We start from the raw sequence: 19655 nt of genomic DNA on the forward strand, positions 1-19655 counted from the left end.
GTTTTCTTAAAATGCGAAAGTCGTTGTTGTAATGATATTTATTTTTCAAAAAATTGTACAAATTTCAATAATTTGTCATTCATTATTTTCAATTCCAAAATTGTTTTGACTGTTCATTGTCCCAGCAGCTGTGTCGATGCGACCACCTGTATTCTTCTACCATGGTTGGCACTGAAAAAAAACCAAAGTGTCCATCACCTCATCTTCTTCATTTTACCATGTTTTAACTCCTAGATATTGGAAATTTTACATTACATAATGTATAGCTTCTTTAAGCTACTTGATTACCAAACATACATTTTGACAACCAAACAAAGGCAATGGAAATATAAGTTTTCGAGAGAAAGATATTGAGAAGGTGTTTGGAAAAAACACGATAATCCCACAAAAATGCACTCCAACAGTTTCATATATGAAATCTCAGCAATCCAGCGGTTTTGCTCTTAAGCTGGAAATACATAAAGCGCTTATCTGGCTGGCTTAAGTCATCGGCTGGCTTCTTCGTAAATGAACAAAGGAGCCTAGGTCCAAAATCGAACTAAGTCAACCTAAAACTCATTTGTTCATTTACGAAGAAGCCAGCCTTCAAAGACTCTTCGTCGATAAACTTGGCAGCCATGAAAATTCCACAATAAGAGACATATATGAGTGTGAAAAGCATATGATCCAATGTACCTTACATGGTAGAAAAATTCAGGTAGATGCATAAACGCTTGGGAACATTGATATGTCAAAATATTTTATATGTCTTTTCAAATATAAGTAGATTTTTATATGTTTTCTCATACCACGTCATTCGGAGGTTATTATAATACGCGTTTTTTTTTTAACAATTTTTACAAATTTAAATAATTTTTCATTCAACATTTTCAATTTCAAAAATGGTTTGACAGTTCATTGTCCCAGCAGCTGTGTCGACGCGTCTACCTATATTCTTCTACCATGGTACCTTACCTGTCGCTTGTTGGTAATCTCAACGAAAAATCCAATATTGCACCGGAAAGAACGATGCCTCAATTTTACACTGTATCCACCCCTGGAATACATCGTGGCTAGAATTAACTGCTCATTCTTACCGAAACAACATAATAGAACTAGTAAAATAAAAATCCTACGCTGATTTATTAAAACTTACCTGAATTAAGCATACCTTAAGAAGCGGTTAATTTATTTAAAAAAATCCTACGCTAAAGTATTAAAACTTAATTATATTAAGCTTATGTGGCGTTTCCACTGCACTTGATTCGCTCTCTATTCGTTGTTTGACCCTTAACTATGAAAAAACTACCTAATTCTTCACACAAAATTTCCTGAGCGAACACTCATATTTGTACGTTGTTCAATTCAAATCACTCTCAGAACAACGAAAAAATATGTCCCATCCCTAACAAATGAGAGCATTTATCGAAAAAATAAATTATGACATTTAAAATTAAAAATAGAAAAATTTAATGAAAATTTAAAATTTTTTGGGAAGACTGAAAATTATGTATGAAAACTACAATGTTGAATGGCGTATGTACATTCAAACGAAAGTAAATTTTGTTTTCTCTCTCATTCGAAGTACGCATTTGGTCCACGAGATGAAATTTCCACAGAAAACTGCAAACAAAAGAGGCAATATTTTCAAAATGTTTCTATTGGCAGAAAAAATGTTTGACAAGTGTCTCTCCAGTAGAATTTAAAAATGGAAAAACACAAAAATATGTTCAAAATGTCAAGATTTACACAAAAAGTTGAAAACGTGAATGAAAATTATAAAATTATTGATATAATAAATCTTTGGGGGAAAAACAATCATTTCTTTTATTCATATTAGTGAGAATTTAATGTATTTTAGTATAAATTCCCATTAAAATCAAGAAACAAAATTTTTGAAAAAAGGAATTATTTTACTATGAATTACGAATCGTGCCGTATGAACGGGTTAATTCGTGTACCTAATTCTGAGAGCGAACAACGTTGTTCGGTTTCCAATGGAAACATGCTATTATCTTAAGAAGCGGTTCTGACGTATAAATAGCGTATAGCAGTAAATGTCTTGCGTCCCTCTAATACGTTATGCGTGATTTTAGTGAACTATCTCGTGTATTCGAATACCAATGTAAAACTTGGCAGCATTTTACTCTCATTTCCGCTTCTGTCATCGGCATATAGGTGTAGACATTTTTCTTCTGAATCATTTCTAGTTAAAAAGTTGAACGGGAAACTCCTGGTTGCGCGTCTTCTGCCGTGGTATTTTTGTATTTATCAAGTGTGTTTTAATTTATAAAGCCGGGAAATAAAAATGACTAACCAAAACGGAAATCAGCAAAATGGCGACAACAACGATGTAAGTATGCGTATTTTTATTTTTCTCATTTGTGATGTCTAGAACATTCGAAGAAGGCGATTATCCGCCATTTTGTTTTTTTTCATGATTATTGATGCGATAACGAAATTTGTTTCCATTTTATTAGGACCAAATCACCGAGCCCGAGCAATTCCGCAAGTTGTTCATTGGCGGTTTGGATTACCGTACAACCGACGACGGTCTAAAGTCTCATTTTGAGAAATGGGGACGTGTGGTCGATGTTGTTGTTATGAAGGATCCCCGCACCAAGAAATCACGTGGCTTTGGCTTCATTACTTACTCAAAGTCATCAATGGTCGATGATGCCCAAAATGCACGTCCACACAAAATTGATGGACGCGTTGTTGAACCAAAGCGTGCTGTGCCACGTCAAGATATTGATAATCCTAATGCTGGAGCCACGGTAAAGAAAGTTTTCGTTGGTGGTCTTAAAGATGAGCACGATGAACAATGTTTACGTGACTATTTCAACAAATATGGAAACATTGTCGAAGTCAATGTAGTTATGGACAAGGAAACCGGCAAGAAGCGTGGGTTTGCCTTTGTTGAATATGACGATTACGATCCCGTTGACAAGATTGTATGTAAGTAGATACTTGCTTTCTTTTCTAGTATTCTAGTGACATTTATGTACAGTCCCAGCTCCGCATATGTTTATTTGATGACATTGTGCGGCGTTTCATTGGCTGTTAGACCAAATTAACGTAGATTATATCTTTGTTAGGTCATTCCAAAAATAATTATCTGATGAAAAAGTCTGCGTTACACTCTTACACAAAATTTCTTATAATCTTTTTAAAATATCTGACGTTTTATGTTAATTTTTTTGTATATTTCTATTTTTTGCAGTACAAAAAGCTCACACTATTAAAAACAAAACTCTGGATGTGAAAAAAGCATTGCCAAAGAATGATATGTCAGGTCCACAAGGCGGTAATATGGGACGCGGCGGTAACATGGGCCGTGGTGGTAATATGGGTCGTGGCGGTAATATGGGCCGTGGCGGTAACATGGGACGTGGTGGTAATATGGGAAATCAAAATGGAATGGGTGGCGGCGGCAGCGGCGGTTGGGGTGGTAATGGAAACTGGGGTGGAAACTTTAATAATGGTGGTGGTTTCAATAACGGCCCCGGCGGTAACGGTGGTGGTTGGGGTGGAAATAATATGGGTCCTTGGGATAATAACGGCGGCGGTGGTTGGAACAACGGTGGCAACTTTGGCGGTCCAAACAATGGTGGCAATAGTGGTAACTGGGGTAACGACGATTTTGGGGGCGGCTATCAACAAAGTTATGGTGGTGGCCCACAACGTGGTGGAAACTTTGGAAACAATCGTATGCAGCCTTACGGCGGCAAAAATAATTTCGGAAGCAATATGGGTAAGTTTCCTTCTGTAAATAAACATATTATAAGTTCTATAATAGAAGAGAATTGCAAATACATAATCGCAGTTCCCTGACCCAATTGTCAAATGTATTGCATATTTGAACAATTCCATTTTAAAGCTGCGAGAATAAATACTACAGCGTCGGCTTTTGCTATGTTATGCGGATTATATTACAGTATTCGTTATAACACGCAGCCTCGCTACATTTTAATTTATTTATTTATTTTTTTAATTTATTATTAATTTATGGCAAATTAACCGGTGCACTATGGGTAAAAAGCATGATTTTTTGGCATAAAGTCATTTTTTTTTGGTTTCATATTTTGAAATTTAACTGATTTCCTAAATATAGATACCCATATTAGAAAAAAAAAATGTTTAATATCAATACGGGTGGCAACCCTTTTTTGCTGGCGAGCTTTTAAAGTCAGCTGTTTGAAAGTCACTTTGTTTTGGTACAACTGGCGGTAAAGATCAGCTAAGTTCAAGTGCTTCTGATTTGACAAAATTGAAAAAAATAAAATGTCTAATTATGGAAAACGTTAGTGCGGGTATGTACAATTAAGACGAGGTGCCCTTTTTGTCATAATTGTATGTTGTTGTAATACTGTGAATTGTTTCGTTTATGTATAGCTTTATATAAAATCTATAAATTGTAGTTGTGTTCCGTGGAGTGTAACTTTTGAATGGCAAAGCATTGCAAAAAGGTATAAATGCCAAGTTATTAACAAAAGTGTGTTAATTAATTAGTAACTAGCCTTTTTTGTTCTATTTTGTGCCAACACGTGTTTTGCAGATAAACATTTGTTTGTCCATGCAGCGCTTATTGAAATTTGGAGAAGCAACAATCGCTCAGAAGATGCACTTGTGAAATATGTGTTACAGAATATCAATAATATCAGTTTAAATGAAGACCAAATGCGTTTGATATCAAAACAAGTGAAAGATTTTGTTAATTATATAAAAAAGCATTTGCCAGAGTGCATCCGTAAACTAGAGCGATTTAAAACTAAACATTCAAAATGGCTTAGCAAAAGTATAATTATTGTAATGAATGAGCAGTATGTTTCTCCAAATCATCATAGCCGATCGGCTATATAGCAGCTACGTGAAATAGTGCCCCAAATCATATGAAAATTCGTAGGTCATCTTGGGGGCATAAAAATGAATACAAATCAAATTTCACTTCAACAGCTTCATAAATAAAAAAGATGGGTCAAATAGGCCAGACCGGCTATATAGCAGCTACATAAGAAATAGTGCCCCAAATCATATGAAAATTCGTAAGTCATCTTGGGGGGGCTTAAAAAATGAATACAAACCAAATTTCACTTCAATAGCTTCATAAACAAAAAAGTTGGGTCAAATCGGCCAAATCGGCTATATAGCAGCTATATGAAATAGTGCCCCAAATCATATGAAAATTCGTAAGTCATCTTTGGGGTATAAAAAATTAATACAAACCAAATTTCACTTCAATAGCTTCATAAACAAAAAAGTTGGGTCAAATCGGCCAGATCGGCTATATAGCAGCTATATGAAATAGTGCCCCAAATCATATGAAAATTGGTAGGTCATCTTGGAAGCATAAAAAATGCATACAAACCAAATTTCAATTCAATAGCTTTGAAATTAGAGTTTATGCCAAAATAAACGTAAAAAAACCCATAGTGCGGTGGTTGCAAATTATCTTCTGAATAATAATCCCGTTATACAACAATTTCCATCCGTTTTTACACGAAATGTTTAATTGGCAGCACAGTTCCCTGACACAATTGTCAAATGTAAATCCTATTTGAATAATTCCTTCAAAAACTGTCAGAGTAAATGTTTCTGCGTCGGCTTTTGCTATGTTATGTGAATTAATATATGTGTTCATTGTAACACGCAGCCTCGCAACAAGTTCCGGTGTATACACACTTGGTATTCCCATTATTTTGCTTTGACGAAATGTACTTGTTTTGTGGATTTCCACAACACCCATTTGAATATGTTCGCAACTACACACCACCACAGTCCCAGCTCCGGGTAAAATTCTCAATAATTATATCCGGCGTTTCATGACTGTAATAAAAAAACCCTGCATCTATTATATTAGTGTTAATTTATACAATTTTTATAAATTGATGAAAATGTATTTGCTACAAGCTTTTCTTAAAAACGTTACATTTAAAGAAAAATATATACATAAAAATGTCGATATAATTAAATTATTTTTAATTAATTGCAGGAAACCAAGGAAATTTCGGTAACAATCCCGGATTTAACAATGGACCCATGGGAGTAGGCGGTGGAAATGCCGGCAATAATAGAAGATATTAAAATGTAAGTACCGAAACATATACATGACATATTTCTGTTTCAACGAAGAGATTTAAACAAATTATAGATGAACGTTGTTTGTGTCTAGGGTGATGTTTTTAAACAAAATGCTAGCTTTAGCTTCCTTATTATTTTAAGAATTTTGTTTTATTTTTAGACTCTTTTTGGTTTTCAATAGTTATCTAAAATTTCTAGATGCAACAATTAATCAATCATGATACAATGATTAATATTTTTATTCTAACATATTTTTATAGGTGTTTTAAAAATTTCCAGGTCCAATAACAGTGTATAAAAATCCATTCAGAATGCAAACCATACAGTTACAGTTTTACAACAGTTACAAAATACAAAAATAGTGTAAGGATCATTCTTATCAATTATACACGTCCTCCTTCTCTAAGCCATCAATATATTCTTGAACATAAGAGATGAAGAGTTTTCTAATCGCATAGAAATGTATACCAGAAAAGTGAAGAGAAAGGTGAAGGAGGAGGGATTATTTGAGAAAAATAACAGGAGTATAAGAAGTTATATAGTGTGGACAAAGCTAAGAGGAAGATGAAGAGGAGAAGTAAACGGCAGCGCAATAACATCTAACTACTATGGAGAAAAATTATGATTAAGAATTGTTCTTCTATAAGAGAGGAGATAATCCCTTCAATAAAAGAATTAGCTGATAGTAGTATATGGAAGACAGTGATTACATATGAATATTTCTTTGAGAAGAGATGAATACAGATCATTAGAGCTAACGTAATTATATCTGTATATGCAGAAGAGTATAGTACTGTAAGTCATCTTTAGCTGTACGTTTTTTTCTTCGAAGGAACTTTGTCCAGTATACTACCATGATTATCAAAAAAAAAAAAAAAAAAAAGATTTTTATTACATAAAATAGATACGACTTCCCCCCTAATTGGAAAATGTCAACCAACAACATTTTAGAGTATTCGCACGACGCATGTAATTCGTTCGTATGTGCTTCATATTAAGTCATAAGAAAAAATATAATTTGAGGCAATTTCTCTGCCTCTGTAGTAGATTTTAAGCAGTCTCATTAAAGCATAGCCATTAAGTTTTTTAGACTTACAAAATTTGTGGCAATTCTTATTTTAAATTATATAATTACAAAACTAGAAATAGAAGAACAAGATCAACTTTTGAAGAAGGCTATCAGAGATCCTAATTAATTTCCTATGCATTCAACTCTGTGTATTAGTGAACTCCAATTAGCTAATTATATGTGTGTTAGTATTTGACGAAGAAATTCTAATGTAAACAACAATTACATATTGTTGTGTGTTTCTTTTTTACAATGCTATAAAGTTTAATATTGTGTAAGACTTCTAATACAAGATTTGACTTCAGATTTTTAGCCACATTATATTTAAAAGAAAAAGAAGAGAACAAATATATGTACATATTTATTTACATTACGAAAAAATGTAACAAACATATTTAGATCATAATGAGTTTGATTTTCCTTTTGATAAGTTTATAGAGTTTTAGATCAGATACGAAGATGTCTTATATCAGTCCATATTATTTTTTAAACAAATTTTCATTTTGTGTTTTGCTTATTAATATTATTTTTGTGTTCCAAGAACTGGGATTGGGAATTGGAATACATTCCAGTTGGCTTGCTGCCTGTTCTATAAAGACTGCGTGAGGAGAAAAAAATCACATCTCACTGGTAAGTAAATAATATCACATTTAATTTAGGACTAACCTTTACCAGAGGTGGAGTGGAAATCCTATGTGAAATCAAAGGTCCGGTTTCTCAATTGATCGCCAAATCGTCAAAAGTCAATGATATTTTTTTCTGTATATGAATATTTTTTAATATTTATTTATAATTTCACAATAAAAATTGAATGAATATTAAACATATATTTCATTTTTTTTCTCGAGTTTAGCACTCGGTCAGGCATTAAGGTAAGTTTTCCCTGATTCAGATTAGGCAAGTTTGTTGCCGAAAAAGTCAGTTTTCTGTTCAACAAAAATGTCGATCATAAAATTTTAAGTTCTCATAGACAGGAATTATTATTTGTAATAAAAAAAGGGAAGAGAGAAATTCCTTACGGAATTGCTATCCATAATTGGACTGTATGTATAAATACACTTTTTGTTGGGAATAGACCCAACCCGATAGACGACGACATCGACATGGACCTTATCGATCTCGATAATTAAAACCAATCGATGTCGTCACATCTATAGGCCAGCACTCCTCTTGAAGCTTAAAAAGGTGGATCGCCAGATCATAAAAAATTGTGAATTTTTATATAAAATAAATACACTTGAAGCTTTTAATTTCAAAAGTATTATTTTTTTTGGGTTATTAAGGGTCTAGGAACAATTTTAGTTTAGTAAAAACTCTTCGATTTTTTCCAGAGGTAGGTATTTTTACCCTGATCCCAGGAAACTATTTTTTCTTGGGGGACGGACCTGGGACCTCAGACTTTTGACCCGAAAGTCCGGGTCCAAGACCCCGACTAGACCCGGATCAAATTTCCCAATAGAGACAACACAGATATCGTTGGAAAGCTTATGAAGATACCTAGTACGGGGTAAGATGTTACGGTTCGGAAGTTATAGTCAAATTATCGATTTTTTGGACCCGGATTTTTTATGAAACCCTCAAAAAGTCAAAAAAGGGCCCATTATGGGGGTCAATAAAATTGTTTCCAAATTATAGCTACAATGCTACAATTTGTGCTAATACCTTTTTCGGGTCCAGAGATATGGGTCTTTCCATCCGCATAACACGATTCTAACCAGTTCATTAAAATGATTTTTTCAATAAAAAAAAAGGGTTTATTTCGCGTAGCAGTCGTCGGAATAACAAAAGTTTTCTAAATTTGGCACTTTTTGTAAATAGCCGGCCTTCGGCAGGGGCTTGAAATTTTCTCCTCTGGGTATGTCCGACACCGGCTAACGCGATCAAAAGGTTTTTAAATTCGGCACATTTTGTAAATAGCTGGCCTTCGGCCGGGGCTTGAGATATTCTCCTCTGGGTATGTCCTACACCGGCTAACGCGAACCAAACTTTTCTAAATTTGACACATTTTGTAAATAGCCGGCCTTCCACCGGGGCTTGGGATTTTCTCCTCTGAGTATGTCCAACACCGGCTATCGCAAACCAAAGATTTCTGAATTTGATGCTTACGCAAAATATACCTTTTTTATTGAAAACAAAATTTTAATGAACTGGTTAGGATCGGGTTATGCGGATGGAAAGACCCATATCTCTGGACTCAGTAAAGGTATTAGCACAAATTGTAGCATTTTGGATAGGTATTTATAGGTATAGGTATTTTCATAAGCTTTCCAACGATATCTATATTGTCTATATCGGGGTCTTGAACCCGGATTTCGGGTCAAAAATCTGGGGTCCCAGGTCCATCCCCTAAGAAAAAAATAGTTTCCCGGGATCAGGGTAAAATACCTACTACTGGAAAAAATTGAAGGGTTTTTACTAAACTAGAGTTAAGCCAAGGTCTATAACTAAACATTTCGTCAGGAGCTATATTGGTCTCGCGAGCAAATTGCTTTCTGAACTAAAAATATTTGTAAAAATTGTTCAAAAATTTACAGGCCTGGCGTAAAACAGAACGTATCCGCATTTCACACGTACATACATTTCACATGAAAAAAATACATTCAGTGCATCAATGAACGTCCAAAAGCCATGAAAATCGTACATTAAAGAACACACATATTTGTTTATTCCTTTCATACCATAATACTAAAGCCTCCAAGCCAATGAGCAGTATTAATAATCAAATTATGTTCCTAAGAAGTGAATACTAACTTAAAAATAATTATAACTAAGTCAATATATATGGGTGGGAGTGTGCGATGGTCCCTTGTGGGACTTCTCAACCGTTTGAAAAAAATCGTTAATTATAAATGCATCATTCTACAACTGGATGAAGTCATCTGGAGATCACCACTCGGTGGTTTCTTGACTGAAAGATGGGTGACTCAATCTCAATTTATAATAAATCGTATAATAAATTGTCAAAAATGCTTCGATATTTATCATGGCAAGACAAAGAGAGTTCCATGGGATGTCTGTGTGTTCACAAATACAAATGTATAAATTGTCTTGAATCTTTTCGTCAAAATTATCGAACATACCAAAAATACAATACAGCTTGAGAATAATATTATAAAAATATAATTTTTCAACAATGCTTGAGAAACACTTACGTTCCACAAACAAAGCTCAAAGCTCAGATAAGGGAGAAGATAGCGTCAGGGTATCAAGGCCACATGAGGAAGTTACTACTGGGATGTCCATCAAGAAAAAAATATGTAAAATGATTAAAAATTAAAAAATTAATATTTTATGCTATTACAAAAATAAGCTTACTATAATATTATTTTCGTAAGCTTATTCTACAATTTCAAGTATAAGCTTATAAATAAGGTTTCCATTTCGATTATTCTATACTTGTTACACAAACATTGTTCAATGTTTTCTCAAGCTTAAGGCTTATGTTAATAAGCTTATTGTAATATTATTCTCAAGCCGTTTTGGTATGTTGGGTATTTGGTGGAATATATAGTTTAATTCGAGCAGTCGATGGAAAATATGCTCTCTGTGACAATTTAAGTGTTAGAGCGTTACCTGACTTTCGACGTACTCGGTCGACGTTTTTCACAAGTAAAATACATGTGTTTACATGAGGGTGGCCCAAATACGCGTTGAGTGATTAGACCATGGTAGAAGAATATAGGTAGATGCATCAACATTCGCGAACATTGATGTGTCAATTTCAATTCCAAAATTGGTTTGACAGCTCAATGTACCAGCAGCTGTGTTGATGCGTCTACCCGTATCATTTTATCATGGATTAGACCTACAGCTAACAACTATACATTCAGGGGAATGATATGAAAGCATTTTAAATAAATAATTGAGAAACTATTCTTTATTGGCCTTGCCGTGATATAAATGCAACATAACTAACTTTGAAAAAATTGCAAGTATAGACGTCTACCTGTTTGGCTTGTAATGTCAGAATTACTATCAAAACTAAAAACAACTTGTTGCATCCATTTTGAGTTTAAAGATGCATACGTTGCAATAGGCATTTTGAAAACACCCGAACTTAAATATTTTCTAAATAATTTTTTTATTATTGAAAAGAATACAAACTCAACATTATTAAGCCGAGAAAACAAAAAAAAAAAAACTAAAATCATATCCCTACCTTGATTTTATTGTACCATGGCTAGTGCTGCCAGCCTTAATACACATTTCCCATCATGGCTTAGCAAGAAAAAACAAAATCAGTACAGCAGGGTACCTATAACATAGACAAACGTAAATATAGACAACGGAAAGTCAGTTTTGTCAACATGCTGATTTACGCAGTCGACCTACTCTATAAATATTTTTCGTAATATAACTTTCTAAAATTATTGTTTAAAGAAAATAGGGTAAGTGCGCCTATGTTTGGCATGTCCCAGTAGTCGACAGTTTTGAAAAAATGAAATAATTAAAAAAAAAAAACGTCAACAGTGTTCTCTGCTCTCTTTCTTTAAAAAACAACGAGCTCCGATCATTTATTACGAGAGATTTCGTCAGTTAATGTCTTCCAACGCGTGCGATAGTGCTTGTTTGTAAAGAAAAAAATGGTGGTGGCGTCAATTTAATAATCGATTAAGGTAAATTAAATACTTTTGGATTCAGAAATATTTTATAATAGTAAATAAGAGTCTAAAGATCATTTTATAACTTAAAAACATACAAATCAAGCATTTTCTGTTATATTATTTACTGCCGACATTAGGAACAGAAAACAAGTAAAAAACATTAAGTTCGGTCGGGCCGAACTTTTAATACCCTCCACCTTAGGGTAATGGAAACATTAGAACCAAAAGGGCTATACAAAAACGTGGACCCATTCGCCAACGGAGCTAGAACCTATTATGACCAACTAATTCTAACTTTTAGACAAATCCGTGAAAAATGTGACAAAAACCATCAAAATACCGAATATCGGGAGATACCGTCATATGGGGGCTATACCAAAGCGTGGACCTATACATACAATGTTTCGCCACACGAACTAGGACCCATTATGATCTACAAATACCAATTCTCAGACAAATCTGTGAAAAAATGTGGCAAATATAATTAAAATACCGAATATCAGGAGGTACCGCTATATGAGGGCTATACCAAAACGTGGACTTATACATGCAATGTTTCGTCACCGGAGCTAGAACCCATTATGACCAACAAATACCAATTTTTAGACAAACCCATGAAAAAAATGTGGCAAAAATCATCAAAATACCGAATATAGGGAGGTACCGTTATATGGGGGCTATACAAAAAGGGAACCTATACATGCAATGTTTCGTCACCGGAGCTAGAACTCACTATGACCAACAAATACCAATTTTTAGACAAATCCATGAAAAAATGCTGCAAAAATCATCAAAATACCGAATATCGGGAGGTACCGTTATATGGGGGCTATACCAAAACGAGGACCTATATATGCAATGTTTCGCCACCACAGCTAGAACCCACTATGACTAACAAATACCAAATTTTATACAAATCCATGAAAAAATGCGGCAAAAATCATTAAAATACCGAACTTCGGGAGGTACCGTTATATAGGGACTACACCAAAACGTGGACCGATATATGTCATTTTCAATACCAACCATCCTAGACACAATACAAATTATTCTGCTAAATGTTGATGCTCTATGTCAAATAATGTGGCCTGTATCGTGATTTCCACAGACAGACGACATCGTTAAATCGAGTTAGAATTGTATGCTGATTGTGAATATATATACATTATGGGGTCTACGACGAATATTTAGACATATTACAAACGGAATGACAATGTTAATATACCCTCCTTTCCAAGGTGGAGGGTATAAAAAGATTTGCTAGTAGTCGGCAGGGGGTGCCGATTACTAGAGAAACATCATTCAAAAACTAGACAAAATGCATTTTAAGCAAATGGTTTGCGACTATACTATCTAGATAACAACTCAGGACAGGACCATGTTAATATACAAAAACCACATTTATAGAAAAAAATGACAAACAAAAGTTTGAAAAATCCAAAAATTAGGTTTCAAAATTCTGTTCCATAGACTTTCCCAGTTAATCGCATACTGCCTAAGCGGTTTAAATAGCTTAATATTGCTACCTATGTTGTTACGATATCATAACAACAGAGATATTTTCACAGGGTTGCTATATCTTGACTCTGTCTTGTCCCATCTTTATTTATATAAAGTATTAAAAAATAATCCAAAAACTACTCAAATAAAGAAATAGCATGGTTTTGAGTCGGCAGTTGCTTTTATTTGTGCCTTTTGATCAACTTTTCTAAATTAAGTAGGTTTTTAAATCAGCTATTTGACGTTTTAAATAGCGGTGGCATTATTGAAAAAAAAATGTACTGAAATACCATATGCCGACTACTGGCAAATAGACATGCCGAGCATTGGAAAATGGTGCCGACTACTGACAAAAAAGTACTATTTTAGTAAAAATGCAAATTTTGCCAATTTAATAAAAACGAATTCAATTTTTATTATTTCGAAAATTAAACAAAATTTGGAATCTAAACGACTTTATTTTTCTGCAATTGCAATATTTCACTCAGAATGTTGAAAAATCGAAAATCTTAAAAGTGCCGACAACTGGGTCCTCACTGACAAACATTCCAATGGAATAAATCATGTATGACCGTCTAAACCTTACACAAAGATAGCTAAACCTTCGAATTGAATGAGTTTATTTTCATATTACGACAATAAAAATGGGTTGTACCGTCAAAAGAAGGGTATTCCAAAAAAGGTAATCTACATAGAAAATTGTCTTTTGTAATTCCGTAAAAAATGTGGCTAAAACCATCAAAAAGTCGGATATAGGGCTATATGAAATCGTGAACTAATGCTGACAATGTTCCGACACCAGAGGATTCCATTACAAGTTATAAATACAGGATTGTTAACAAATCCAATATGTCTTAAATCGTCAAAATACCGAATAACCGAAGTTACTATTTTGGGGGCTGTTTAGACAACATTCTGCATCAGGAGGTAGAAACCATTTTAAAATCTAATAAATATCGAATTTGTAACAATTCAGTTAGAAAATGTGAGTCAAATTCTGAAAATTTCAAATATTGGGAGGCACCGTTATGTGGGGGCGTTGTTTTTTTTTATAAAAACAACAATAATGGGATTTTGCCTGACGATTTTGCAACAACAAAATACTATGGTATCCCAAACAAGCAAGCCAAACACTGTTCTATTAATAGACACAGGCACGGTCGACGAAGGGGTTTTTGTTGTAACAGACAAAACAAACTTACATGGTTATGTTACTTCGTTCAGGTTGAACGAAAGCATAACAAGTGGAGATAGATGTAAATGTTTATAAGTGCGGTTGTAAGATTTAGAAGATTTTCCAAAAGAATTTTAGTTTTATGTAATTCTTTTGTTCCTCTTCTATTGAGCTTACGATCTCGTCACTTGGGTAAAAAAAATGTTTTTTGTCATAGAAGTTATTTTTTAAATAACTTCTGGGGAGAATATCCCAGACAAGAAACAAGGGAACTGATGAGGATTGGTGGCTCTTTCCGAAACCTAGGTATTCCCTGCCTTACCCCCTGGTAAACATTACCATCGTTCTCCACTCATAAACAAACGTTGTTTTTATAAAAACAACAATAATGGGATTTTGGCTGACGATTTTGCAACAACAAAATACTATGGTATCCCAAACAAGCAAGCCAAACACTGTTCTGTTTATGCCTATTTTTAATACGGAATGTCAAATTTGATTTAGACCTCTTTAAGTAAATGAACAATGTATACTTTTGTAGGGTCCAATGTGATTATTTCGAACAGTTACAAACGGATGGAAAGTCAATATCCTCTTCATAGTACGGTGGAGGCTATAAAAATAAGTTGTGTCCGACACACTTAAAGTGAGTGTTTGTGTTTGATAACACTTGGCGTGCATTTATTACAGTTTGCATTGTTAACAACATGTAGTGAGTACCCTAATATAAAATCCTCGTTTTTAATCCAATGATATGTAATAAAAACAAACTACAATGTTTTTTCTTAAAAATGTTTATTTTTTATTTTAAGATATATTTTTTTATTTTATATATTTATAAGTGAAATAAAAAAAGTTTAATTCATTTTTGTCCAATAAAAATGGGATGTTGACGATCCAATATAGTAGTGTATGATACGAGAATATCCATTAATTTTGTAATATACATTCTTAAATAACACACATTTATATTATGTTTAGAAATTGTGTATAGCTTGTTCAACACTATAAAGAATAAAGAAATATATAAATAGTAACAAATCATTTTGCTCGAATAAATATGTATGACATTTGAACACATTCTGTACAAACATACATAAATTTAAGACTTATTTAAACTTTTTCCGGTGTGGTACCGACGCAATAGAATGTAATTGTTTTCAAATTACTTAAAATTACATCGTAGTTTTATATGAAGCACATAATTTTTCACTATATCGTTATATATGTTTATGTAACAGGTATTTAGAAATATAAATGTATTTAATTTAAAAACCAGTTTGTTATGCGCGGACATTAAAAATCGAATTAAAAAAAGGTGAGGTAGTACATAGTTTAAACGTGCCTTAGGATATATATATGTAAGAAACAAAAATGTAATTCAAAGAGTAACAACAGTTCTGTGAAATGTCCCATAGTTATTAGGGCTCAACATTAATAATATATTAATGTGTAATGCCCATCCGGAGGTGTTTTATATAAAAATATCATACAGATGAAGTTTTTTTTTACAAGTACGAGATATGGTAGTACATAAATATATAGGTTAGAATGTCTGTATAACAGAAATTTAAATTGTAAAAATACCTATAACATCGACAAAGCCAATTAGTCCAAAATAAATGACATAAACATATTCTTGTACATGAAGATCCTACATTATCGAATGTATATCATTCTAAAACTCTATAAATTTAAGTTTTTATGGGGAACACAAGAACATGTTTATGCCAAAACCATCAGCATTGGATATATATTTTACGATCACGTAGATAGATTTAAATAATTAAAATATATTTGGGAGGCAGAATTTTTCTAGTTATGTAATTTTGTTTTTGAAAATCACTGGACACACAACATTACTTTGACATATTAAAATGTACTGCTATAAATATCACTTTAGCCCATAGGGCTCAAAAAATTTTTCGCATCGTAACTAAGAATGTAGTTGTAATTTATATCCAAAAGTCATTAATATAAAACTAAAGAATCTGACGGTAAACTATGTAGTAAAAATACTAATATATTTTAGTATCACCCATATTAATGATATTTACACACACCCCTACTACAAAACACACAGAAATTCTGTCGATATTTTGGCTTTCCTCCATTAAATTTTAATACATACCACTTAGACATTATAGGGATTCCTCCGATTATTCTGCAAATTATAGCCCTTTTGTGGTCCACCACCATGTGAGTTGTGGTAGCTACCGAATTGTCCTTCAGCTGGAGCTCCATTCCAAGTAGGCTGTTGTTCTTCATAAGCCACACTGTATTGGGGTATTGCCGCAGCGGCATATCCACCTTCATTAACTGTTTGTGGTTGTTGTTGGTAATGAGTGACGTGAGCCCCACCCCAACCGTTATATGATTGCGCGGGAGCATAATTGTATGACTTATTTTGAGAATAGGATCCATAAGATCCATTTTGTTGGTATGAACCTCTGTTCGATTGTTCAGGTCTATAGTTTGATTTTTTTACTTCAACGTTTACATTATCAATAACATGATTTTTATGAACTAAAAAAGCAGGCGTAAAAAATAATTATTATGTAAGCATTTTAAAGATTTAAGTCTACAATCTTTAATCACTCGTGTAAGTGTTACCCAAACATAGGTATTTCCTCCACATAAAGTTGCATTCATTTCTGCAATTGTCTATTTCAATTGCTGGTTTTACTATACATGCATTGAATTCCATTTTATACAAAATGTAATATCGAATAACAATGAACGATAGCTTTGTCGCCAACGAACTACAATGAATTTGTCTTTTAGACGAATATAATAGCTATTTTTTAATTATGAGTTAACCTTAAACTAGTGGTCATCTTTTGGGAATTATTTAACTTGAAAACAATTACTAGCGTCAATAGTTTTTAGTTACCTATTCGTTAAATGCTCGGTTGTTTGACACAGCTTTATATGAAAACAAACATCGTCATAAATCTAATGAACTTTAATTAGATTTCGAATCTTAATAAAATGTGAGATTTTTAAACAAAACATACCTACGCTATTTTTGCATGAGTAGTCCGTTTAAATTAGCCATTAATTAATTAACACAAACTAGATATATAAAAATATACCTTCCAATATTGACATGTTAGAAATGTTCCTTGCTTACAAGAAATGGCGAGAAAATGTATCTAAATCGGACGAATTTGCAATTGTTAAGTGTTCAGAAAACTTGCAGAATGAATTAAAGAGTGCCAGTACTTTGGCAGTTTTATATGAAAACAATTTTACCCCATTTCAGTATACTTACAGACAGCGTTATCAGCAGCCTCGTTGCTCTCAAATTCGACGAAGCCAAAACCACGTTTGCGACCTGTTGTTCTGTCCAATAGAATTTTAACACTTTGTACAGTGCCGAATTGTTGGAAGTATTCTTGTAGGTTTTGTTCATCGTGATTATCTCTGAGTCCTCCAACAAAAATCTTTCTTACTGCGCTACCACCATTGGAATAGCCACCACCACCACCGTTTCCATTTCTGTTAGTTTCAGAACGTGGCAGAGCAGGTTTTGAATCAACATTTCTTTGGTGGGAAAAATTTAAATTTGTAATATTGTAAGGAATTCGGACTATTATTATTTACCTTCCATCAATAACATGAGGTTTCACACTTTGAGCTCTTTCAATACTGGCAGAATCCTTGTATGTGACAAACCCAAATCCTTTAGAACGTTGTGTTGTGGGGTCACGCTTTACCACAACATTTGTTACTTCTCCATACTGTGCATAAAAATTAGTTAAGCTTTCTTCTGTTGTATTGGGAGCCAGACCACCCAAAAACAATTTGCAGGCGTAATTATCATTTTCAAACTGAAAAGATAATATTTTGGTTTAATTAGACTTATAAAAAATCAATGTTTTAACTAAAAAAATCAAATACCTATAGAAATCAATTTTTTAATATTATAGTTCTCATATGTTAACAATTGCAACAAATGAGAGCGTATGAAAGATAATAATAGTAAAAGCAATATAAACAGGTATCATCGACAAATATTAGCATGTTTTTAGCATGGATTTTTGGTAAAGAAAGTTTGGAACCTAATTGATATTAAACTATCGATAACAAATATATTAAATATTTACAAATAGTTTGGAGGCATAGCAAATATCGAGAGGTGAATGGTGAAATACGATCGTTATAACGCAAAACACTAGCACAATAAAAGTTTTAGCATTTGAGTAGAGAGTTATAATGCCGCGACTGTACCGATATTACGTAAAGAAATTAAATATTTATAGGTACCTAGTGCATAACAAAATTTGTAAATTAACACAAGATTACAATGTTAGATTTTGTTCTAACCCAAATCTATTCGAATACCATGTGTCAGTTCAAAATATGTATACAATTTTTTATTATTATTATCAATTCAAACCGGGGATGAGTTTTGAGAGGAATCATCGAATTGTTGCATTGTGTAAACTTTAATTATATTTTCATATTAGTATATTTTACAAATACTTTGTAAAGCCATGTGTACATACAACAAAAATACATAGCAAAAATACTTGTTTGTACAAACAAAAAACTACTAAAACTACTAAAGGATGACCAAGTTTTAATTTAAATATGCATACACATATAAACGTATTTACAATATATTAATTCTATAATTATATAGTTAAAATGTGAGATTTACGAAGGGATAAATAATATACTGTCAACACCTAATTTTTTACTATCTCGCCATGAGTTCATAAAGCAAGAATTGCTTTGGTGAAAAAAACTGATGACACGAATACCGTCCGATTTTGGTATACACATTTATTCATAAGATAATAAAACTAATATACAAATGTACATACCTGATTTATATCTGTGTAAGGTCTTGCAACTGCAACGTCAGCCATTTTTAAGTTGGTTTAATTAGTAAGTTTGAACAAAATATTTAGAAAATTTAACTTCACAGACTGTGAAAAATGCGTAGCAGAATTAAACGACTTTTAACACGTTTCACTAGTATATGATGCTAATCACCTCCCTTTTGGATAATGTGAAAATAAAATGGCTTCGTTTCTGTTGGGAGTAGTGTGAGCATACATCAAAGTCAACCTAAATTTATCCACGATAACGGCGTCAGAAAACTTTTCAGGGTTACCAATTTAAAATATTAAGACTAAAAATGCAACTCTGATTGATAGTTTCCTGACGTTAAACCACACAAATCTTCTGAAAATAAAGGGCAAGCTTTTGAATAAGCAAAATTTTTATAATGAGAGTA

At 33.0% G+C, this 19655-nt stretch overlaps 2 protein-coding genes across 4 annotated transcripts; one reads left to right on the top strand and one right to left on the bottom strand.

Moving 5' to 3' along the window:
* Positions 1-2148: 2148 nt before the first annotated feature.
* Positions 2149-7956, top strand: LOC131806778 (heterogeneous nuclear ribonucleoprotein A1-like). Of its 3 annotated transcripts, none has more exons than XM_059131438.1 (5): positions 2149-2332; positions 2460-2937; positions 3203-3733; positions 5972-6066; positions 7671-7956. In XM_059131438.1, the coding sequence occupies exons 1-4, from the start codon at positions 2288-2290 to the stop codon at positions 6061-6063; spliced, it is 1146 nt and encodes a 381-aa protein (XP_058987421.1). In that variant the 5' UTR covers positions 2149-2287; the 3' UTR covers positions 6064-6066; positions 7671-7956. The 3 variants fall into 3 exon arrangements, with proteins under 3 accessions (XP_058987421.1, XP_058987420.1, XP_058987419.1); XM_059131437.1 differs by lacking the exon at positions 7671-7956 and adding an exon at positions 6340-7523; XM_059131436.1 differs by lacking the exon at positions 7671-7956 and adding an exon at positions 6321-7523 and having other exon boundaries at positions 2151-2332.
* Positions 7957-15185: 7229 nt separating this feature from the next.
* On the bottom strand, positions 15186-19453 carry LOC101894457 (ribonucleoprotein RB97D). Its single transcript, XM_005190396.4, has 5 exons — positions 19240-19453; positions 18014-18240; positions 17682-17953; positions 16539-16933; positions 15186-15412 (listed from the first exon to the last, which is right to left on the bottom strand). Exons 1-4 carry the CDS (start codon positions 19282-19284, stop codon positions 16542-16544), a joined length of 936 nt encoding a protein of 311 aa, XP_005190453.1. The 5' UTR covers positions 19285-19453; the 3' UTR covers positions 15186-15412; positions 16539-16541.
* Between the last annotated feature and the right edge of the window lie 202 nt (positions 19454-19655).

Source organism: Musca domestica, unplaced genomic scaffold (assembly GCF_030504385.1).
Source record: "Musca domestica strain aabys unplaced genomic scaffold, Musca_domestica.polishedcontigs.V.1.1 89, whole genome shotgun sequence".
NCBI classification, from domain to species: domain Eukaryota; kingdom Metazoa; phylum Arthropoda; class Insecta; order Diptera; family Muscidae; genus Musca; species Musca domestica.

Bases quoted from the DNA above. Each gene is read 5' to 3' on its own strand.
- LOC131806778 (XM_059131438.1), top strand. From the start codon at position 2,288: ATGACTAACCAAAACGGAAATCAGCAAAATGGCGACAACAACGAT. The intron at 2,333-2,459 runs GTAAGTATGCGT...CCATTTTATTAG, and splicing joins AAAATGGCGACAACAACGAT to GACCAAATCACCGAGCCCGA. The intron at 3,734-5,971 runs GTAAGTTTCCTT...AATTAATTGCAG, and splicing joins TAATTTCGGAAGCAATATGG to GAAACCAAGGAAATTTCGGT.
- LOC101894457 (XM_005190396.4), bottom strand. From the start codon at position 19,284: ATGGCTGACGTTGCAGTTGCAAGACCTTACACAGATATAAATCAG. The intron at 18,241-19,239 runs GTATGTACATTT...TTATCTTTTCAG, and splicing joins CTTACACAGATATAAATCAG to TTTGAAAATGATAATTACGC. The intron at 17,954-18,013 runs GTAAATAATAAT...TTCCCACCAAAG, and splicing joins CCTCATGTTATTGATGGAAG to AAATGTTGATTCAAAACCTG.